At 43.8% G+C, this 24563-nt stretch overlaps 3 protein-coding genes across 3 annotated transcripts; 1 reads left to right on the top strand and 2 right to left on the bottom strand.

The window, feature by feature from the left end:
• Positions 1-1931: 1931 nt before the first annotated feature.
• LOC306843551 (zona pellucida sperm-binding protein 4-like) lies at positions 1932-5157 on the bottom strand (the record flags this gene model as incomplete). The annotated part of the gene is made up of 9 exons (XM_079375079.1): positions 1932-2008; positions 2086-2158; positions 2236-2383; positions 2452-2644; positions 2715-2872; positions 2944-3041; positions 3112-3299; positions 3375-3528; positions 5131-5157. 9 exons carry the CDS (start codon positions 5155-5157, stop codon positions 1932-1934), a joined length of 1116 nt encoding a protein of 371 aa, XP_079231205.1.
• Positions 5158-13774: 8617 nt separating this feature from the next.
• Positions 13775-15320, top strand: LOC306843550 (zona pellucida sperm-binding protein 4-like; the record flags this gene model as incomplete). The annotated part of the gene is made up of 8 exons (XM_079375078.1): positions 13775-13817; positions 13948-14135; positions 14207-14304; positions 14376-14533; positions 14607-14799; positions 14873-15020; positions 15093-15165; positions 15244-15320. The coding sequence occupies 8 exons, from the start codon at positions 13775-13777 to the stop codon at positions 15318-15320; spliced, it is 978 nt and encodes a 325-aa protein (XP_079231204.1).
• Positions 15321-20041: 4721 nt separating this feature from the next.
• Positions 20042-24255, bottom strand: LOC306843549 (zona pellucida sperm-binding protein 4-like; the record flags this gene model as incomplete). The annotated part of the gene is made up of 10 exons (XM_079375077.1): positions 20042-20118; positions 20196-20268; positions 20346-20493; positions 20566-20758; positions 20829-20986; positions 21058-21155; positions 21226-21413; positions 21489-21642; positions 23531-23534; positions 24215-24255. The coding sequence occupies 10 exons, from the start codon at positions 24253-24255 to the stop codon at positions 20042-20044; spliced, it is 1134 nt and encodes a 377-aa protein (XP_079231203.1).
• Positions 24256-24563: the final 308 nt, after the last annotated feature.

The raw sequence follows: 24563 nt of genomic DNA, 5'->3' as shown, positions 1-24563 counted from the left end.
AATATTTGTGCTGTTTAACGCATTTGAAACATTGTGTTTTCCTCAGTGCATAATTGATACGTCACAGGTATATTTTTTACATCTGTAAATGTCAGAAAGCCATGCAAATATATCCATTTAGCTGTCAGGAGTGGGCGGGGCTTATGCGAGAGAACGAGCGCTGCGCTACACACACAGAGCAGAATAGAATACTAGCGCAAGAATTCTGAATAAAATATACATTCTGCTAAAATATGTTGTTGGACATTAAATGTGACACATAGAATTTTAATTTCCTACATATGTGTATTTTTATGATAGCCGCAACTGTTAATCACTAGCTCAAATGAGTTAAATGTGTGTTCCTCTTATCAGTTAAAATGTACTCTGATTTCTATTATAAATTTACATTTTTAATTCAGTGATTTTAACATTTGATTGTGTTTTTATGCTTTAAAGAGCCATTTTAGATTGTAATGTTTTAATGTTCTAATAACCATAAAAGGTACAGCTGTCATAAATTCAGAGAGAAAGGCTGCATGGCTAGAAACTTCTGATCAACTGAAGTAGCAACTGTGTTAAAATGTCATTCGCCTACATTTTGGGCACAAAATGTAGGCAAATACACAGGTGTATTTTCTGTATACTTTTATTTTTGGACCGATAATAAATTAAACTGACTGTATGTGAGAGTGTCAGTGGTAATATCGATGCGTTCCTATTGGTCAGAGTTAGAGGAGCTCAGCTTAGCCTGACAGTTAGCCTGCTCCGGACCAGGTTAGTTTGCCAGCATAAGTTGCCACAGTGACTGAGCTTGAGCTATGGTAATTTTGCTTTCAGAAACCAAATCAAGTGAAAATAAGTCAGAATTACTGAAATAAGCCTGGCTTATTTGGTAAACTTGTTTTATGGAACAGGCCCCAGCTGTGCAAAAAAAATTAGCCACCATTAAATCCAGACACAAAACTCATGTTTAGCTGTGCATTTGTTGAATGAGCACTGCGCTATGTCCAATAGGACTGCATTTTATGGATAATCATTTTCTCTTAACGGTTTTAAAATTCATTTAAATCAATTTGTATATCACTTTAAAATTCCTTGTTTTTATTGCTGTGATTATTTTTAATGACCTTCACTCATGTAAAGCACTTTGAATTACCACGGTGCATGTTCCATATAAATAAACTTGCCTTGATATCCGTAGCTATCAATTCTGTGCCGAATTTGAATGCTTCACAATTTTTTGACCGATGTTGATTCTGCAGCAAATTAGACCGTATAGTATAATGGGGTCACGTGATCGAGAGCAGCCTGCGGCTCCGGCCAGATTCGTTTGTCCAATGTAGCTCTTGTAAATCGGTATGAGAACACAAGGCTCTTCATTCCATTTTTCAAACTGATACAACCTTTCTTTGAATGCGTGTTGCGATGTCACAGGACATGTCCAAGTCCAAGATCTGTGGCAATTACAAACATCCTGGAGGGACCGACTAGTAACCCAAAAGGTCAAGGATTCAAGTATCAGTACCAGCAGGAATTATACAAGGGAGTGAGTGTATAACACTACCTTCCATACCCACAGCTGAGGTGCCCTTGAACAACCCCAAAAACCCAGTTGCTCCCCAGCAAAGTGTATGCACACTTTGATGGGATAAGTGCATGTTGGTTGGGCCAAACGTCCTGTTAATGAAAAGCTAATGATTAACACTTAATTTGGTACCCCATGCAGTGGCCCAGGTTAACAACTGGAGGTTGGATAAGGGTCATGCCTCGTACAGAAGCATTCTGAGTCGAGGCATGACTGTACAAAAGGTCGTGGAACCTTGGTTTAAAAGTGTGGGGGAGAAAAAGGCACTCGGAAGAGGCACGTAATATCAGATTCGGCGAAGTCAAAAAGTACCAATAGACAAAAACATCTTGGTGTTCTGCAAGGTTTATTAAAAACACTAGATTTACAGGACCAGAGTAACTTCTCCACTAGAAACCACTGTCTGCTCACTAGACCTGGCCTTGATAGCGGTGTCTCTTCCTGAAAGAGAAATTTTAGGAGCGTGAACGCGCTTATAAATTCTCAGTTCTGCTAGTCAAGTTAAAGCAAGAACTCACGTTTCCTGGTGCAGCTTTGCTCACAAGAGCCAGAAGATGGATGGCACACCTCTGTGCTGCAGTGGATGAAGATCTGACAGGGAAGAGAGGAGCAAGTCATAGAATCCACAAGTAGTAAAAACAAAACCGGTCAAGTAATGGGGGGCATACGGTTTCCTGCAGAGGAGCCAGTGAGGCTGGAGCTACAAATGTGAACATCTTCACAACAAAGCGCTTGTAGTGGGTTGGGAACTGAAGACCAGACGATCCAGTCACTGGAACCAGTGTGGTCAGATAACGGTCGTCCTGGTAAGGGCATCTGAAGAAAGAGAAGGTTAGAAAGCGCCTCCCAGTAGACAAACTGGATAAGATCGGCTGTACACTCACCCATCAACCAGAAGGTCCCACTGGGGGAGACTGAGTGGACTGGGGGTTGAAGTTGCCCAACAACGTCCCAGCATCAGGACAATGTTGGGGTCAGTCCTCTCCATAATGCGCACCTCAACATACACAGGCTCCCGCAGGACTTTTGTGACGGGATAATCAGCGTCACTGTAGTAGGACGTGTAGGCCTCATCCCCTGAGGAACACTGGGGTTTAACCACACTCAAGTTTGAAAGGCTTTAGGGAGACACAGGATAAGACCTCACCTTCTGCGCACCCTTTGGTTACACATTGGCCATTGGCCAGCCTGAGCTCCACCCTGAGAGGTCCAGGAGCAGCTACTGGTGGAGGTGGAGGAACAGAGTTGACCTCCACAACCAGAGCTTCAACAGAAGTTCCAGAGTACCTACACTGAAAGAGAAGCCTGGACAACAGACGGTGAGCTTGTAGCATTTATCAAAGGTTAAAATTCACACCAAGTCATAGATCACTTACTCAAAATGACTGTCCCTAGTGATGGAACCAAACGGTCCAATGCCAACTTCATACGAGGAGGTCATTCTGTTCTCATACACCACATATCCGCGGTCCTCCTGTGAATAGCAACACTGTTGGCATCCAGTCCATAAGCAAAGCAGAATTACACCAGAAGCAGCTGCTCACCATCATGCTCGTGCCACATGCGGTCACAGGGAACTGGTATATAGCAAAATAAGGCGTGGACTCCACAGGACCGCAAGGTGGGTCATTTCCACCCAGTAGACTAACCGAATCCAGACTCAGTCTAGGCAGAGTAACGTCTCTAGACACCACTACCACAAACTGACCATCTCTAATACACTGGACAGTCACTGGAACAACAGGTACAAGAACAGGTTAGTGCTGAGAATCTGTTTAACATGAACAGTAAGATTGAGAAAGCTTACCTGCCCTCCCATAGTAACACTGCTGTCCGTTAAAGCAGCAGTTGATAGCTTCACACTCAGCACCACTGATCCCAGGTTGTCCACATTGGATCTGCTCATAATCAGCTACAGCACATTTATCAAGGTACTCTGCCTGGGCCACTGGCTTCTGAAACTGCTGAGGAAACCGCTGGGCAGTTTGTTGAGCTGGCTTCTGAAACCGCTGGTCAGTTTGTATCGGAGCTGGCTTCTGAAAGCGCTGGTCAGTTAGCTGTTGAGCTGGCTTCTGAAACCGCTGGTCAGTTTGCTGTTGAACTGGCTTCTGAAACCGCTGGTCAGTTTGCTGTTGAACTGGCTTCTGAAACTGCGGAGGAAACCACTGGGCAGTTTGTTGACCTGGCTTCTGAAACCGCTGGTCAGTTTGCTGTTGAGCTGGCTTCTGAAACCGCTGGTCAGTTTGCTGTTGAGCTGGCTTCTGAAACCGCTGGTCAGTTTGCTGTTGGGCTGGCTTCTGAAACTGCGGAGGAAACCACTGGGCAGTTTGTTGAGCTGGCTTCTGAAACCTCTGGTCAGTTTGCTGTTGAGCTGGCTTCTGAAACCGCTGGTCAGTTTGCTGTTGAACTGGCTTCTGAAACCGCTGGTCAGTTTGCTGGAACATCAGAGCTTGAGGATTCTGAGGCAAATTACTCCACTGTGGAACAGCATGACAGAAAGCACAAACTGCCAAAATCTGAAACAACCACCAAATTCCAGCCATTGTTCAACAGCTAGTCACAATTTAGAAGTTCAGCCTTTTGGTCTTTTTGTACTCTACAGATTTCAGCTAATTAATGATAGCTCCTCCCTCTTCATTAATCCTCACGATTCTCCAGACTTGCATGAGTTGGAGCTTATGCAACTGTGTGATTCTCATTGATTCAATTATCCTTGTTACATGCATGAAAAACAAACTTGAGCATAATTAAAAATAGCATACTTGTATTAATTTCTGCCATTTTGAATTCGGTCTTGGTTTTATCCTGCATTAGCTGAATCCAGTTGTTGACGTTTTGACATTTCTGGATTGTTTTATTCTTAAGGCAGGCTCACACTACGGGACTTTTGGCTGGATTTTGCTGTCGCGGACAGATTTCCATAGTCTGCGACAAAACCCCGGGATCGTGACCAAATCGGTGCTACAATAAAAATATTAAGGTCATATAGATCATAACACAGTCTCGGAGGTAAGAAGTGGATTATCCTTCACCTGAAATGCGAGGCAAATGTTGGATCACAATAATTAGGAACCACAGTTTCCACAAATCCCTTCACTCAATTGGGATGTTGTCTTTTATTCTGGACGGCAAGAGCAATGACTGTAACATCGAGCGTATTTTGCAGTATTAAACACGTATTTACACCGATTTCATCATACTCTGTTCAACGCACCACCGTTTACGTTTGATAAACGTTTTGCACCGTTTTTTCAGGGCTGAACTCAGCCTTGTTTGATATTATCGCCATGTGATCTGGTAATGTGAGTGACACAATGACATGATGGAACTAATCCAGCCAATCACAGTGCAGATGGTATAATCGGTCTTATCATGGATCTTTATGAAGAGAAACGAAAATCCACAAATTAATCAAATCAAGTTTCATTGTACTGTTTAATTAACTCCAACTCTTTCTGCAGTACTGACAGTTCTTGTTATCCACGTCTTCCAAGTCATTGTTTCTGCCATATTCCCTTTTGTCGTGGTTTCTTCTTTCTTTCAGATAAAATAACTGCACAGACCAATTGAAGGGCCAGTTGATCATCCATGCTTGAAGATTGATTGATCCAAGATGGCGGCGCGGTCAGACGCAGTGTCTGCTCCGGGTCCCAAAGACGGTGCTTTTTATGTCTTTTAATGTCATCTGTTCGTCTCCAAATAGTGTAAAATTACCGCTAACTCACAAGGAAATCACTCCCAAACACATATATGATCGCCAAAGCCTTTTGGATATCGGCAACGCGCACAAACACCAACTCTCGCCGGCGGCTACTGAGAAGCTACGAGGCCTTTGTTTACTACTGGAGCTGGACCTCGAGACCACGGCCTCGCCTAATGACGCTACCCCGCACAAGGCAGCGTCGCAAGCTGCGTGAGAGAGGACGGAAGCGCGGTAAGCGCAGAGGTATACGAGCTAGGCTAAGAGCTAACCCCACAAGACCGGCTCTTCCAACAGTCATGCTCACAAATGTTCGCTCTCTGGAAAACAAACTGGACTTAATTCAACTCAGTCGGTCTACACAGCATGAGGCAAGGGATTGTTGTGTGTATGTTTTCACTGAAACATGGCTAAACGACAACATCCCGGAATCCGCCATTCAGCAGCACGGGCTAACCAGCTACCGAGCGGATAGAGATTCATCACTATCTGGCAAGACCCGGTGTCTTGTGTGTGTATATCAACAAAGACTGGTGTAACAATGCTACGGTATTATCAAAACACTGTTCATCGCTGGTGGAGTTTATGTTTGTGAAGTGTCGACCGTTCTACCTACCGCGGGAGTTCACGGCCATTGTTATTGTCGCGGTTTACATCCCCCCCGTGTGCAAACGCTAAAGACGCGCTTCGTGAACTGTATAGCGCCATCAGTGAACAACAAACAAATAACCCCAGCGGCTTTTTCATCATAGCCGGTGACTTCAACCACACAAACTTAAAGACAGTTTTGCCAAAGTTCTACCAACATGTGACTTTGCAACAAGGGGAAACAACACACTGGACTTTGTTTACACAACAGTAAAGAACGCTTACAAGTCTGTACCCCGCCCCCACCTCGGGTACTCAGACCCCATCTCTGTTATGCTAATCCCAGCATATAGACCACTTCTCAAACTCATCAAACCGGTTCAAAAGCAGATCACAGTATGGCCAGACAATGCCACCTCAGCACTACAGGACTGCTTTCAGTGCACAGACTGGAACATGTTTAAAGAGGCAGCCACCTACAACAACCACACAGACCTGCATGAGTACACCGAAACTGTGACTGCTTACATCAAAAAGTGCACTGATGATGTGACAGTCACCAAGACCATCACCACACGTGCAAACCAGAAGCCATGGATGACAGCAGAGGTTCGTGGGCTGCTAAAGACCAGAGATGAAGCATTCAGATCAGGAGATAAAGCAGCCCTCAAAACAGCAAGAGCCAATCTGTCCTGTGGCATCAAAAATGCAAAACGGTCATATGCTCAAAAATATCAACAATCACTTCACAGACAGCAGAGACACACAGTGCCTGTGGCAAGCCATTCAGACCATCACTGACTACAAGCCCCCACCATAGGCCTGTGATGATGACACATCCCTCCCCGATGCACTGAACCACTTTTATTCATGGTTTGAAATGCAGAATGACACACCTGCACAAAAACTGCCCACACCTCCCAACGACCGGGCGCTCTGTCTGTAAGGAAGACCTTATCTAGGATTAACCCACGCAAGGCTGCGGGCCCTGACAACATACCTGGCCATGTTCTGAGAGGCTGTGCTGCACAGCTGACAGATGTCCTAAGAGATATCTTCAACACCTCGCTGAGCCAGGCAGTCGTCCCCACATGTCTCAAATCCACAACGATCATACCGGTACCAAAGAAATCTGTGTCCTGTCTAAATGACTACCATCCCATAGCACTGACTCCAATCATGATGAAGTACTTTGAGAGGCTAGTCATGCACCACATCAAAACCAGCCTCCCCAACACACTCGACCCGCTCCAGTTTGCATACCGTCCAAACCGCTCTACGGATTTCCTCCACCCTCCACCTGGCTCTTACTCACCTAGAAAATAAAGACTCCTATGTTAGAATGCTGTGCATTGACTTCAGCTCGGCATTCAACACAATAATCCCACAACAGCTCATAAATAAACTAAACCTGCTGGGCCTTAACAATTCCCTTTGTAATTGGATCCTGGACTTTCTAACCGGAAGACCTCAGTCAGTCCGTGTCGGCCACAACACCTCGAGCACTACCTCACTGAGCACAGGTGCCCCACAAGGCTGTGTGCTCAGCCCGCTGCTCTTCACACTGCTGACCCACGACTGCACTGCCAAATTCAGCTCCAACCACATCATCAAGTTTGCTGATGACACAACAGTGGTAGGTCTCATCAGCAACAACGATGAAACGCACTACAGAGAGGAAGTGGCACAGCTGGCTGAATGGTGTGGCACTAACAATCTGTCCCTCAATGTGGAGAAGACCAAGGAGGTTGTGATGGACTTCAGGAGAAACTCCGTTGACCACCCCCCACTGACCATCGACAGCTCGACTGTGGAGAGAGTCAGTAGCACTAAATTCCTGTGGGTGCACATCACAGAGGATCTCACCTAGACCACCAACACCATGTCACTCTCCAAAAAGGCACAACAGCGCCTACACTTTCTCCGCCGGCTGAAAAGAGCAAGTCTCCCTCCACCCATCCTCACCACATTCTACAGAGGCACCGTTGAGAGTGTGCTGACCAGCTGCATCACTGTCTGGTACGGGAACTGCAGTGCTGCTGACCGCAAGACACTCCAGCGGACAGTGACAAGACACTCCAGCTCACAGCTGCAAAGATCATCGGTGCCCCTCTCCCCTCCATCCTGGACATTTTCCTTACACGATGCTCCAGCAAAACCAACAGCATCGTGAAGGACTGCACCCATCCCTCCCACAGTCTCTTCCAGCTCCAACCATCAGGAAGACGGTACCGGAGCATCAGAGCCCGCTCTGCCAGACTGCTCAACAGCTTTTCCCCCAGGCTGTGAGAGCCCTGAACTCAAATCACCCCACCCCCCTCTGAAACCCCATGCAAACAGCTACCTCCTGACACATGATATTTGTTATTGTTTTGCAGTGAAAATATACCATGGACAACCTTCTTCTATTGTTATAACTTTTCTGACTTCGAGAACCATTGTAGGGCTCCAGACTAACATTTGAGGACACCAGTGCCATTAAGTTCTACAGAAGGTGACACCAGCACCTGACAGTAAAGCACTCACCCTAATCGCACATGTACATAACGGAGATGTCTGTTTGATGTCTGCCTTTACATATGCAACACGTATTTTTTAGGGTGTTTGCTCATCTGCAATATACGTCTCTAAGACGTTTCCTGTCAGATGTCAAATAAACATTTATTAGAATGCATGTAAAACTGCTTCTGAGGCGTTTATCAGATTACAAGGCAGATGTTTCCCTGGGCCCGTATTCATGAAGAATGTTAATGCAAAAAGTAGCTCCTAGTGACAAAATTCTAAGAAAATTCTTAGAAATGTGGGCGTTTACTCATAAATTAAAGAAAAAATCCTAGTAAAGAAAAAAGTAATTCAGAACGCATCTTAACTTTTAAAAGAGGTCTTAAGGTCAAACTTGTTAGGAGTACGGACGAGGACTTTTAAGGGGCTTAAGAGTTTCTTTAACAGCGGAGAAAATGGACGAAAATGAAGAGGGAGAAGAAATGTGTTGCACACAATGCATGACAGTGAGTTAATAAGACACTACACATTAGTTCGTGCAGGGATCATGTGTGTGACTGATCTTATTAAAGACATGCTAACATCTCAGACACTGCGCAGAATTGCCATAGCGCCAGAAATCACTACATTAACATATTTGGCAACTGGAAAAATGCAACTATGCAGCAGTGATGATTTGGGTCTGTTACAGCACTTATTAGGCTTATATGTCTCTGTTCATTTCCTATAAAACATAGTAAATAAGCAGGGCCGGAGCCAAGGGGCGTCGCGGGCCGTGCCCCCCCCCCCTCCAAACGAGTTACTGTGCCCCCCCACTTTCCATCCTCTCCCCTCCTTGCTGAACGCGATCGATTTTGAAAGTGAAAGTACCGATAAAACAGCGCACATAATGCGATTGCACGCTTTAGCGAGCGTCAGCAACTGCACGAGATCACAGATTGCAGCCCCCCACCCCCCCGACACACACACAACGTGATTTGTGCCCCTCTAGAAATTTAAATGTCCCCCGATGGAGGTGCCCTGGCGCCGGCTCTGTAAGTATGACAGCATGGTAAATAAAAAATTAAGAATATATATATACATATATAATGTGTGTGTGTGTGTGTGTGAGAGAGAAAGAGCGAGAGGAAAAATTCCGCCAGTAATTTCAAAGTGAAGGCTTATAATATACCCTACTCTTAAAAGCACTCTTTTATTTCCTTCTTGACAACCAACCAATCACAGTCTTCAAAAGATTGTGTCATACATAGCAACGGGGTCAACCCCGCCTCCTCACTAAGATGAAAGTTTTTGTCTTTTCCTTACTCAGAGTTGCTCTCAGATCGGTCCCGAATCGCTCTTAAGCTAAGACTCCTACGTAAAAGTTTTTAAGCTAAATTAAGAGTTTTCTGAGAGGATTCTTAGGATCTTTATGAATACGGGCCCAGATCTTTAACAGACGTCTTGAAGATTTACTTGTGCTGTCAGGGTAGTTGAGATGCAGATAAAATGTACTTTTATTGTCATTCATAATGTCTCAATATAATTTGATAAAATATATATATATATATATATATATACAGTATATATAGGGAGTGGAAATGGCCAATAAGTCTCTGCAGCCACATAGTGGTAAATTAATGTCCTTTTTATTTTTAAATAAGTGTTTGCTTTCCTACATTATGAAACTTTTAGTTTCATAAATGGAGGCAACCTATGAAGGATGAACAAATGACGTCAATCACACTAAAAATAATTTTCAAATTTAGTAATACTCAAAGCTTTGAAGTGTTGACTTCATTTCACCAAGTTGTTCCTGTAGTTATGTTAAATCCATGGTGAAGCGTGGAGATTTGGGTTTACTGAACAATGTTTTTCCTGGTTTCCACATCAGTGGCATTTGTTCTGATATTTTGAAACAAAAGCCCTGTTCGGACGGGACTAGTTTTCTAAACTAAGTTTGAGTTTCGATTCTTATCACCTGACGTCTGCGATTTTTCATGTACCAGTTCGGACGGGACTAACATCTCCGTGTTTATTACAGAGGTGGGAGGGTCTGGTTTGTACATCTGGGCCCGTATTACTAAAGATTCTAAGAATCCTCTTAGAGAGCTCCTAATTTAGCTTAAAAATGTCTAACTAGGAGTCTTAGCTTAAAAGTGATTCAGGACCGATCTGAGAGCAACTCTGAGCGAGGAAAAGACAAAAACTTTTATCTTAGTGAGGAGGCGGAGCTGACCCCGTTGCTAGGAATGACACAGTCTTTTGAAGACTGTGATTGGTTTTTCAAGAAGGAAATAAAAGAGCGCTTTTAAGAGTAGGGTATATTATAAGCCTTCACTTTGAAATTACAGACGTAATTTTTCCTGTTTTACCGTACTCGCTCTCTCTCTCTTCCTCACACACACACACACACATTATATATATATATATATATTCTTTATTTTTTATTTACCATGCTGTCATACATACAGTATTTTATAGGACATGAACAGAGACATAGCCTAATAAGTGCTGTAACAGACCCAAATCATCACTGCTGCATAGTTGCATTTTTCCAGTTGCCAGATATGTTAATGTAGTGATTACGTCCATTTCTGGCGCTATGGCATTTCAGCGTGGTGTCGGAGTTGTTAGTGTGTCTCTAATAATATCGGTCACAAACATGATCCCTGCACGATCTAATGTGTAGCGTCTTATTAACTCACTGTGTGCAATGCATTTCTTCTCTCCATGTTTCCATTTTCTAAAGAAACTCTTAAGCCCCTTAAAAGTCCTTGTCTGTACTCCTAGAATCGTCCTACACCCCCACCCCCCACACATATGTATTGTAAAATCATCTTGGATCAATCAATCTTCAAGCATGGATGATCAACTGGCCCTTCAATTGGTCTGTGCAGTTATTTTATCTGAAAGAAAGAAGAAACCACGACAAAAGAGAATATGGCAGAAACAATGGCTTGGAAGACTTGGATAACAAGAACTGTCAGTACCGCAGAAAGGGTTGGAGTTAATTAAACAGTACAATGAAAGGTGGTATTATATGCACAATCTATGCATTTGTTAAATTTACTTCTAGTTAGTTGATTTGATTAATTTGTGAATTTTCGTTTCTGTTCATAAAGATCCATGATAAGACCGATTATACCATCTGCACTGTGATTGGCTGGATTAGTTCCATCATGTCATTGTGTCACTCACATTACCAGATCACATGGTGATAATATCAAACAAGGCTGCGTTCAGCCCCGAAAAAATGGTGCAAAACGTTTATTAAACGGAAACGGTGGTGCGTTGAACACCCTGTTCTGATGTTCTGAAGTGTTGCAACTATGGCAGCTGAGAAGGCCATTCTTTGTGTTGTTTTTGAAGAATTTTTGGAGCCTGATGAAATCGGTGTAAATACGTGTTTAATACTGCAAAATATGCTCGATGTTACAGTCATTGCCCTTGCCGTCCAGAATAAAAGACAACATCCCAATTGAGTGAAGGGATTTGTGGAAACTGTGGTTCCTAATTATTGTGATCCAACATTTGCCTCGCATTTCAGGTGAAGGATAATCCACTTCTTACCTCCGAGACTGTGTTATGATCTATTTGACCTTATTATTTTTATTGTGATTATGAGGCTTATCATTATTGCTGATCACTGTTGTTGTGCTATGATATTGTAATATTTACCATTATATAATCAGAGGAGCATAGAACATTTTATGAAAGTGTCACTCCACAATACAATAGCAAAATATAAAAATGTGTATAGTATTTTTATGTTACATTAATCAGTGTCTAGCACACTTTCCAAAGGAAAGCATACGGACCGGAACAGAAGACATTGCAATTACTACATGATATTTAGACAGACCTAAAGATGTTCCAGATTTATACTTGTGCTCTTATTATTTCAGTTATTTTGCTTTTAATGTAAATAAACATGTGCAAACAATATACTTGCTCTTGTGAATTTATTTTGATGTTAATTACATTTACTTACAAATTCACCATCATCATGTTGATCAGCTATGTTACTATAAAACTCTTATGACAAACGTCTTAATATCTTCAATTGTTGCGTATACTGAGCTGCAGTGGACACGTTTGTAAACGACTTCACTTGGACCCATAGTGCGAGCTGTCTCTTTAATACCGCGTGGTTTATATACATGTTTCTGCTGAATGGGCTGACATTTTTGAAACACCCACCAAACATGAGAAAACGTATCTCAAACCCCGTTACACACCGTTTCCAGGAAACATGTCGTTCAATCTGGAAACCATAGCAAAACGTTAGGCAACGGTGTGAGCCTGAACGTGCCCCAGGTTTGAAAATGTCGTAGCGTCTGTGATAGTTCAAGACGGGTTCGGATCAAGTTGCTGACCTGCTCATACTTAACGAGCTTCAGCTACCACAACGAGCAATGATTTGGTCACGATCTGGGGGTTTTGTCGCATACTGTGGAAATCTGTCTGCGACAGCAAAATCCAGCCAAAAGCCCCGTAGTGTGAGCCTGCCTTAAGAATAAAACAATCCAGAATTGTCAAAACGTCAACAACTGGATTCAGCTAATGCAGGATAAAACCAAGGCCGAATTCAAAATGGCAGAAATTAATACAAGTATGCTATTTTTAATTATGCTCAAGTTTCACACAGTTGCATAAGCTCCAACTCATGCAAGTCTGGAGAATCGTGAGGATTAATGAAGAGGGAGGAGCTATCATTAATTAGCTGAAATCTGTAGAGTACAAAAAGACCAAAAGGCTGCACTTCTACTTTGTGGCTAGCTATTGAACAATGGCTGGAAGTTGGTGTTTATTTCAGATTTTGGCAATTTGTGCTTTCTGTCATGCTGTCCCACAGTGGAGTAATTTGCCTCAGAACCCTCAAGCTCTGATGTTCCAGCAAACTGACCAGCGGTTTCAGAAGCCAGCTCAACAGCAAACTGACCAGCGGTTTCAGCAGCCACTTCAACAGCAAACTGACCAGCGCTTTCAGAAGCCAGCTCAACAGCAAACTGACCAGCGCTTTCAGAAGCCACTTCAACAGCAAACTGACCAGCGGTTTCAGAAGCCAGCTCAACAGCAAACTGACCAGCGGTTTCAGAAGCCAGCTCAACAGCAAACTGACCGGCGCTTTCAGAAGCCAGCTCAACAGCAAACTGACCGGCGGTTTCAGAAGCCAGCTCAACAGCAAACTGACCGGCGGTTTCAGAAGCCAGCTCAACAGCAAACTGACCGGCGGTTTCAGAAGCCAGCTCAACAGCAGACTGACCAGCGGTTTCAGAAGCCGGCTCAACAGCAAACTGACCGGCGGTTTCAGAAGCCGGCTCAACAGCAAACTGACCAGCGGTTTCAGAAGCTGGCTCAACAGCAAACTGACCAGCGGTTTCAGAAGCCAGTGGCCCAGGCAGAGCCCCTTGATAAATGTGCTGTAGCAGATTATGAGCAGATCCAATGTGGACAACCTGGGATCAGTGGTGCTGAGTGTGAAGCTATCAACTGCTGCTTTAACGGACAGCAGTGTTACTATGGGAGGGCAGGTAAGCTTTCTCAATCTTATTCTGTTCATGTTAAACAGATTCTCAGCACTAACCTGTTCTTGTACCTGTTCCAGTGACTGTCCAGTGTATTAGAGATGGTCAGTTTGTGGTAGTGGTGTCTAGAGACGTTACTCTGCCTAGACTGAGTCTGGATTCTGTTAGTCTACTGGGTGGAAATGACACACCTTGCGGTCCTGTGGAGTCCACGCCTTATTTTGCTATATACCAGTTCCCTGTGACCGCATGTGGCACGAGCATGATGGTGAGCAGCTGCTTCTGGTGTAATTATGCTTTTGCTTATGGACTGGATGCCAACAGTTTTGCTATTCACAGGAGGATCGTGGATATGTGGTGTATGAGAACAGAATGACCTCCTCATATGAAGTTGGCATTGGACCGTTTGGTTCCATCACAAGGGACAGTCATTTTGAGTAAGTGATCTATGGCTTGGTGTGAATTTTAATCTTTGATAAATGCTACAAGCTCACCGTCTGTTGTCCAGGCTTCTCTTTCAGTGTAGGTACTCTGGAACTTCTGTTGAAGCTCTGGTTGTGGAGGTCAACTCTGTTCCTCCACCTCCACCAGTAGCTGCTCCTGGACCTCTCAGGGTGGAGCTCATGCTGGCCAATGGCCAATGTGTCACCAAAGGGTGCGCAGAAGGTAAGGTCTTATCCTGTGTCTCCCTAAAGCCTTTCAAACTTGAGTGTGGTTAAACCCCAGTGTTCATCCTCAGGGGATGAGGCCTACACGTCCTACTACAGTGACGTTGATTATCCCGTCACAAAAGTCCTGCGGGAGCCTGTGTATGTTGAGGTGCGCATTATGGAGAGGACTGACCCCAACATTGTCCTGATGCTGGGACGTTGTTGGGCTACTTCAACCCCCAGTCCACTCAGTCTCCCCCAGTGGGACCTTCTGGTTGATGGGTGAGTGTACAGCCGGTCTTATTCAGTTTGTCTACTGGGAGGCACTTTCTAACCTTCTCCCTCTCCTCTTCAGATGCCCTTACCAGGACGACCGTTATCTGACCACACTGGTTCCAGTGACTGGATCGTCTGGTCTTCAGTTCCCAACCCACTACAAGCGCTTTGTTGTGAAGATGTTCACATTTGTAGCTCCAGCCTCACTGGCTCCTCTGCAGGAAACTGTATGCCCCATTACATGACCGGTTTTGTCTTTACTAATCGATTCTATGACTTGCTGCTCTCTTCCCTGTCAGATCTTCCTCCACTGCAGCACAGAGGTGTGCCATCCATCTTCTGGCTCTTGTGAGCAAAGCTGCACCAGGAAACGTGAGTTTTTGCTCTAACTTGACCAGCAGAACTGAAAATTTATAAGCGCGTTCACGCTCCTAAAATCTTCTCTTTCAGGAAGAGACACTGCTATCAAGGCCAGCTCGAGTGAGCAGACAGTGGTTTCTAGTGGAGAAGTTACTCTGGTCCTGTAAATCTAGTGATTTTAATAAAAAGATCTTTTTGTCTATTGGTACTTTTGACTTTGCCGAATCTATTACTTTCCTCTTCCGAGTTTGTGGGTTTTTCTCCCCCACACTTTTAAACCAAGGTTCCACGACCGTTTGTACAGTCGTGCCTCGACTTGATAACCTGGGCCACTGCATAGGGTACCAAATTAAGGGTTAGTCACTAACTTTGTTAACGGGACGTTTAGCCCAACCAACATGCATTCATCACATCCAAGTCACCTTTATTTATGCAGCGCTTTTAGCAATGCAAATTGTCAAAGCAAAACTGCACTATCAAAATAGGAAAATGTTGTCAACGTAAAATGACAAGATTAAGCTCCTTTCAGTTAAAGGAATTTCATTATTGAGTTCAGTTTCAATGGTGTCTTTTGCAATCAGGTCGACATCAGCAAGGAACCAAAACTCGGTGCCAGAATTGGGAGAAACCAGGCTCTGTCGGGGGGCAAGTTCTCCTCTGGCCAAACGAACCAGCAGTTCAACTGCAGCACAGTCAGATTGTAAGGGTTCCAGTGGTCTTTTCCCGATGCTGTCTAAGTGGCGGGGACCTCTCTGGGGCTCATCTAGGTGTCCAGGGGCCTGTTACATAAAACAAGTTTACCAAATAGGCCAGGTTTATTTTAGTTTGATTTAGAACCAAATCAACTGACAAATCTAACTAAAATAAACCTGACCTATTTGGTAAACTTGTTTTACGAAACTCGACCCTGGTCTCCACTGTTCAGGGCTGTAGAGGTCATCTCTGGGTGCTGATCCACCATCTGATCTGGATATGAACTGGATCTGGTGACTGCAGTGACCATCTGGGCTGGATACGGACTGGATTGGGCGGCTAATGTGACCTCTGAATAAGAGAAAAACAGACTAATATTAGTGTAGATGTCAATCTTCTTACGATGTAACGAGTACATTGTGTTATGGGGAGTTTTCCTGGATCTAATTAATGCAGCCTAACAATCCTTTAACGGATTTGAATATTAGGTGTGTGTGTGTACGCCAGGATAAAGAGATGGGTTTTTAATCCAAATTTAAACTGACAGTGTGTCTGCCTCCCGAACAGTGTTCGGTACATTGTTCCAGAGTTTGGGCGCTAAATAGAAAAAGGATCAACCTCAGTTGATTTTGATATTCTAGGTAGAATCTAGAAGAGGTGTTAGTGAGGCCAGCAGGGGGTGCTCACCCTGTGGTCTGTGTGGGTCCTAACACCCCAGTATAGTGACGGGGACACTATACTGTAAAAAGCACCGTCTTTCAGATGAGACGTTAAACCGAGGTCCTGACACTCTGTGGTCACTAAAAATCCCACGACACTTCTCGTAAAGAGTAGGGGTGTAACCCCGGTGTCCTGGCCAAATTCCCTCCACTGGCCCTTATCAATCATGGCCTCCTAGTAATCCCTATCCACTTAATTGGCTCTATCACTCACCAAGTGGATGCTGCATACTGGTGGTGGTTGAGGAGAGACCCCCCCACATGATTGTAAAGCACTTTGGGTGTACAGCAATGCACAATAAATGCGCTATATAAATGCATCATTCATTCATTATCAAATGGCCAGAGTTTTGAGAACGTAATGGATGTGGAGCAGAGCAGCCATCAAGTGTTAGACGATGTTCTAGGTTATTACTTTTGGGGGTTTTAGGTCCTAAATTAACACCTATTTTTAACACCTCTAACTTCGTGTTTCCTGATGATATTGTACATGTAAATCGTGAAAGTAACGGCCCTAGTACTGAGCTTTGAGGTACTCCATGCTGCACTTGTGATCGATATACCTCTTCATTCACTGCTACGAATTTATGGCGGTCAGATAAGTACGATTTGAACCATGCTAATGCACTTCCAATAATGTCAAAGTTTTCTAGTCTATTCAAAAGAATGTTGTGAACGATAGCGTTGAACGTAACGCTAAGATCCAGTACCACTAATAGAGATACAACCACGATCAGATGATAACAGCAGGTCATTTGTAACTCAGAGCAGTCTCAGTACTATGGGAAGGTCTAAATACTGACTGGAAATCCACACATATAATTTTTCTCTAAGAAGGACTATAACTGTGAGGATACTACCTTTTCTAGCATCTTTGACAGAAAAGGGAGATACGAGATCGCTCTGTAATTAACTAGATCTTGGGGGTCAAGTTGTTTTTTTTTTAATGAGAGGCTTAATAACAGCCAATTTAAAGGTTTTGGGGACATATCCTAATGACAAATTAATAATAGCCAAAAGAGGATCTATGACTTCTGGAAGCACCTCTTTTAGTAGTTTAACTGGAATAGGGTCTAACATGTTGTTGGTTTAGCTGATTTAACAAGTTCACACAATTCTTCCTTTCCTATAGTAGAGATGGCCTAGGACCTAAATGCATTGCTGATATGCTCACGGAATAGTAACCTAATGGACCACTCAGACCATTAGGATAGAGTCAGTTAGAAATACCAAGGGTTCACACAAAACAAGGGGAGTCCGCTTTTAGCTATTATGTCACACACCATTGGAACCAGCTTCCAGAAGAGATCGGGGGGCTGTTCCATAAAAGACGCTAAGAAAAGCGGGGATTAAAGTCCAAAACCTGACTTGAAATAACCTAACAAATCGGGACTAAAGCGGTTCCATAAACGACAATTCAAGTTCACGCAATCTGACTAATGCTATCCAGGTTCAGTGAGTCAGGATAATGTGATGTACACGCTTATTCTGAAGCAGCCCTTAATGTCGATCATGGATCAAATCGATCCACCATAGCAAACAGCGAATATTTGTGCTGTTTAACGCATTTGAAACATTGTGTTTTCCTCAGTGCATAATTGATACGTCACAGGTATATTTTTTACATCTGTAAATGTCAGAAAGCCATGCAAATATATCCATTTAGCTGTCAGGAGTGGGCGGGGCTTATGCGAGAGAACGAGCGCTGCGCTACACACACAGAGCAGAATAGAATACTAGCGCAAGAATTCTGAATAAAATATACATTCTGCTAAAATATGTTGTTGGACATTAAATGTGACACATAGAATTTTAATTTCCTACATATGTGTATTTTTATGATAGCCGCAACTGTTAATCACTAGCTCAAATGAGTTAAATGTGTGTTCCTCTTATCAGTTAAAATGTACTCTGATTTCTATTATAAATTTACATTTTTAATTCAGTGATTTTAACATTTGATTGTGTTTTTATGCTTTAAAGAGCCATTTTAGATTGTAATGTTTTAATGTTCTAATAACCATAAAAGGTACAGCTGTCATAAATTCAGAGAGAAAGGCTGCATGGCTAGAAACTTCTGATCAACTGAAGTAGCAACTGTGTTAAAATGTCATTCGCCTACATTTTGGGCACAAAATGTAGGCAAATACACAGGTGTATTTTCTGTATACTTTTATTTTTGGACCGATAATAAATTAAACTGACTGTATGTGAGAGTGTCAGTGGTAATATCGATGCGTTCCTATTGGTCAGAGTTAGAGGAGCTCAGCTTAGCCTGACAGTTAGCCTGCTCCGGACCAGGTTAGTTTGCCAGCATAAGTTGCCACAGTGACTGAGCTTGAGCTATGGTAATTTTGCTTTCAGAAACCAAATCAAGTGAAAATAAGTCAGAATTACTGAAATAAGCCTGGCTTATTTGGTAAACTTGTTTTATGGAACAGGCCCCAGCTGTGCAAAAAAAATTAGCCACCATTAAATCCAGACACAAAACTCATGTTTAGCTGTGCATTTGTTGAATGAGCACTGCGCTATGTCCAATAGGACTGCATTTTATGGATAATCATTTTCTCTTAACGGTTTTAAAATTCATTTAAATCAATTTGTATATCACTTTAAAATTCCTTGTTTTTATTGCTGTGATTATTTTTAATGACCTTCACTCATGTAAAGCACTTTGAATTACCACGGTGCATGTTCCATATAAATAAACTTGCCTTGATATCCGTAGCTATCAATTCTGTGCCGAATTTGAATGCTTCACAATTTTTTGACCGATGTTGATTCTGCAGCAAATTAGACCGTATAGTATAATGGGGTCACGTGATCGAGAGCAGCCTGCGGCTCCGGCCAGATTCGTTTGTCCAATGTAGCTCTTGTAAATCGGTATGAGAACACAAGGCTCTTCATTCCATTTTTCAAACTGATACAACCTTTCTTTGAATGCGTGTTGCGATGTCACAGGACATGTCCAAGTCCAAGATCTGTGGCAATTACAAACATCCTGGAGGGACCGACTAGTAACCCAAAAGGTCAAGGATTCAAGTATCAGTACCAGCAGGAATTATACAAGGGAGTGAGTGTATAACACTACCTTCCATACCCACAGCTGAGGTGCCCTTGAACAACCCCAAAAACCCAGTTGCTCCCCAGCAAAGTGTATGCACACTTTGATGGGATAAGTGCATGTTGGTTGGGCCAAACGTCCTGTTAATGAAAAGCTAATGATTAACACTTAATTTGGTACCCCATGCAGTGGCCCAGGTTAACAACTGGAGGTTGGATAAGGGTCATGCCTCGTACAGAAGCATTCTGAGTCGAGGCATGACTGTACAAAAGGTCGTGGAACCTTGGTTTAAAAGTGTGGGGGAGAAAAAGGCACTCGGAAGAGGCACGTAATATCAGATTCGGCGAAGTCAAAAAGTACCAATAGACAAAAACATCTTGGTGTTCTGCAAGGTTTATTAAAAACACTAGATTTACAGGACCAGAGTAACTTCTCCACTAGAAACCACTGTCTGCTCACTAGACCTGGCCTTGATAGCGGTGTCTCTTCCTGAAAGAGAAATTTTAGGAGCGTGAACGCGCTTATAAATTCTCAGTTCTGCTAGTCAAGTTAAAGCAAGAACTCACGTTTCCTGGTGCAGCTTTGCTCACAAGAGCCAGAAGATGGATGGCACACCTCTGTGCTGCAGTGGATGAAGATCTGACAGGGAAGAGAGGAGCAAGTCATAGAATCCACAAGTAGTAAAAACAAAACCGGTCAAGTAATGGGGGGCATACGGTTTCCTGCAGAGGAGCCAGTGAGGCTGGAGCTACAAATGTGAACATCTTCACAACAAAGCGCTTGTAGTGGGTTGGGAACTGAAGACCAGACGATCCAGTCACTGGAACCAGTGTGGTCAGATAACGGTCGTCCTGGTAAGGGCATCTGAAGAAAGAGAGAGAAGGTTAGAAAGCGCCTCCCAGTAGACAAACTGGATAAGATCGGCTGTACACTCACCCATCAACCAGAAGGTCCCACTGGGGGAGACTGAGTGGACTGGGGGTTGAAGTTGCCCAACAACGTCCCAGCATCAGGACAATGTTGGGGTCAGTCCTCTCCATAATGCGCACCTCAACATACACAGGCTCCCGCAGGACTTTTGTGACGGGATAATCAGCGTCACTGTAGTAGGACGTGTAGGCCTCATCCCCTGAGGAACACTGGGGTTTAACCACACTCAAGTTTGAAAGGCTTTAGGGAGACACAGGATAAGACCTCACCTTCTGCGCACCCTTTGGTTACACATTGGCCATTGGCCAGCCTGAGCTCCACCCTGAGAGGTCCAGGAGCAGCTACTGGTGGAGGTGGAGGAACAGAGTTGACCTCCACAACCAGAGCTTCAACAGAAGTTCCAGAGTACCTACACTGAAAGAGAAGCCTGGACAACAGACGGTGAGCTTGTAGCATTTATCAAAGGTTAAAATTCACACCAAGTCATAGATCACTTACTCAAAATGACTGTCCCTAGTGATGGAACCAAACGGTCCAATGCCAACTTCATACGAGGAGGTCATTCTGTTCTCATACACCACATATCCGCGGTCCTCCTGTGAATAGCAACACTGTTGGCATCCAGTCCATAAGCAAAGCAGAATTACACCAGAAGCAGCTGCTCACCATCATGCTCGTGCCACATGCGGTCACAGGGAACTGGTATATAGCAAAATAAGGCGTGGACTCCACAGGACCGCAAGGTGGGTCATTTCCACCCAGTAGACTAACCGAATCCAGACTCAGTCTAGGCAGAGTAACGTCTCTAGACACCACTACCACAAACTGACCATCTCTAATACACTGGACAGTCACTGGAACAAAAGGTACAAGAACAGGTTAGTGCTGAGAATCTGTTTAACATGAACAGTAAGATTGAGAAAGCTTACCTGCCCTCCCATAGTAACACTGCTGTCCGTTAAAGCAGCAGTTGATAGCTTCACACTCAGCACCACTGATCCCAGGTTGTCCACATTGGATCTGCTCATAATCAGCTACAGCACATTTATCAAGGTACTCTGCCTGGGCCACTGGCTTCTGAAACTGCTGAGGAAACCGCTGGTCAGTTTGCTGTTGAGCTGGCTTCTGAAACCGCTCGTCAGTTTGCTGTTGAGCTGGCTTCTGAAACCGCTGGTCAGTTTGCTGTTGGGCTGGCTTCTGAAACCGCTGGTCAGTTTGCGGTTGAGCTGGCTTCTGAAACCGCTCGTCAGTTTGCTGTTGAGCTGGCTTCTGAAACCGCTGGTCAGTTTGCTGTTGAGCTGGCTTCTGAAACCGCTGGTCAGTTTGCTGTTGAACTGGCTTCTGAAACTGCGGAGGAAACCACTGGGCAGTTTGTTGAGCTGGCTTCTGAAACCGCTGGTCAGTTTGTATCGGAGCTGGCTTCTGAAACCGCTGGTCAGTTTGCTGTTGGGCTGGCTTCTGAAACCGCTGGTCAGTTTGCTGTTGAGCTGGCTTCTGAAACCGCTGGTCAGTTTGCTGTTGAGCTGGCTTCTGAAAGCGCTGGTCAGTTTGCTGTTGAGCTGGCTTCTGAAAGCGCTGGTCAGTTTGCTGTTGAGCTGGCTTCTGAAACTGCAGAGGAAACCACTGGGCAGTTTGTTGCGCTGGCTTCTGAAACCGCTGGTCAGTTTGTATCGGAGCTGGCTTCTGAAACCGCTGGTCAATTAGCTGTTGAACTGGCTTCTGAAACCGCTGGTCAGTTTGCTGTTGAGCTGGCTTCTGAAACCGCTGGTCAGTTTGCTGTTGGGCTGGCTTCTGAAACCGCTCGTCAGTTTGCTGTTGAGCTGGCTTCTGAAACCGCTCGTCAGTTCGCTGTTGAGCTGGCTTCTGAAACCGCTCGTCAGTTTGCTGTTGAGCTGGCTTCTGAAACCGCTCGTCAGTTTGCTGTTGAGCTGGCTTCTGAAACCGCTCGTCAGTTTGCTGTTGAGCTGGCTTCTGAAACCGCTGGTCAGTTTGCCGTTGAGCTGGCTGCTGAAACCACTGGTCAGTTTGCTGGAACATCAGAGATTGAGGGTTCTGAAGCAAATTACTCCACTGTGGAACAGCATGACAGAAAGTACAAACTGCCAAAATCTGAAACAAACACCAACTTCCAGCCATTGTTCAACAGCTAGTCGCAAAGTAGAAGTGCAGCCTTTTGGTCTTTTTGTACGCTACAGATTTCAGCTAATTAATGATAGCTCCTCCCTCTTCATTAAACCTCACGATTCTCCAGACTTGCATGAGTTGGAGCTTATGCAACTGTGTGATTCAATTATCCTTGTTACATGCATGAAAAACAAACTTGAGCATAATTAAAAATAGCATACTTGTATTAATTTCTGCCATTTTGAATTCGGCCTTGGTTTTATCCTGCATTAGCTGAATCCAGGGCCACATTCAGCCCCAATAAAATGGTGCAAAGCGTTTATTGAACGGAAACGGTGGTTCGTTGAACACCTTGTTCTGATGACACAAATATTGCAACTATGGCAGCTGAGAAGGCCACTCTCTGTGTTCTTTTTGAATAATTTTCGGAGCCTGGTGAAATTGGTATAAATACGTGTTTAATACTGCAAAATACGTTTGATGTTACAGTCACTGCCCTTGCCGCCCAGAATAAAAGAGAACATCCCAGTCGAGTGAAAGGATTTATGATTATTCCTAATTATTGTGATCCAACATTTGCCTCGCATTTCAGGATGAAAATAAATTTCAGGTGAAGGATAATCCACTGTTTACCTCCGAGATCTATATGACCTTATTATTTTTATTGTGATTATCAGGCTTATCATTATTGCTGATCACTGTTTTTGTGCTATGATTTTGTAATATTTACCATTATATAATCAGAGGAGCATAGAAAAGTTTATGAAAGTGTCACTCCCCAATACAATAGCAAAATATATAAATATGTATAGTATTTTTATGTTACATTAATCAGTGTCTAGCACACCTTCCTAAGGAAAGCATACGGACCGGAACAGAAGACATTGCAATTACTACATGATATTTAGACAGACAAAGAAGTTCCAGATTTATACTTGTGCTCTTATTATTTCAGTTATTTTGCTTTTAATGTAAATAAACATGTGCAAACAATATACTTGCTCTTGTGAATTTATTTTGATGTTAATTACATTTACTTACAAATTCACCATCATCATGTTGATAAGCTATGTTACTATAAAACTCTTATGACAAACGTTTTAATATCTTCAATTGTCGCGTATACTGAGCTGCAGTGGACACATTTGTAAACGACTTCACTTGGACCCATAGTGCGAGCTGTCTCTTTAATACCGCGTGGTTTATATACACGTTGCTGCTGATTGGGCTGACATTTTTGACACACCCACCAAACATGAGAAAACGTATCTCAAACCCCGTTGCACACCGTTTCCAGGAAACATGTCGTTCAATCTGGAAACCATAGCAAACCATTAGGCAACGGTTTTGGCATACAGCTTGAAGCAAATCCAAAATGGCGGCTTGTATGTAGTGCGCGTGTTTTGTTTTCAGTTTTTATGTATAAGGATATCAAAGATTGTTTTACGATTGTTCCTGAGTTCGTTGTATAATTTTTTGCATTTTATTAAATTGTATTGCGAAAATGCGGATACACTCTGGACTCGTTTACCTGCTTGGCTGCCTGGCGTTGTGGATCCCCACTGTCGGCATGTTCTCTAACGCTAATGCTGATGAGGGGTGAGATAAGCCTGCGCTATGGCACAGGTGGACTATCCCGAGTGCTATGACTATCCTGGAGCCAGATGGCGGAGGTGGTATCCTGATGACTCGGGCGTTTGAGAAGTACCTCGTTTCTCGGATGCCTTTCGATTTGAGAGATGAACCAAGAGGTCTGCGATGCCTTTGTTCCTGGGGAAATGGAAAGTTATCTCGTTACGCAGTGTCCATCTGTAGCGATGGCCCGTCAGCCGGCTCAGCGAGGAAAAACTGGTGGGTTCTTGTTTTGCTCTTATTGTCGG

The sequence above is a fragment of the Barbus barbus genome (assembly GCF_936440315.1).
Source record: "Barbus barbus genome assembly, chromosome: 24".
Taxonomy (NCBI): Eukaryota; Metazoa; Chordata; class Actinopteri; order Cypriniformes; family Cyprinidae; genus Barbus; species Barbus barbus.
The sequence above is the reverse complement of the archived record's forward strand: the minus strand, read 5'-3'. Positions and strand labels throughout refer to the sequence as shown.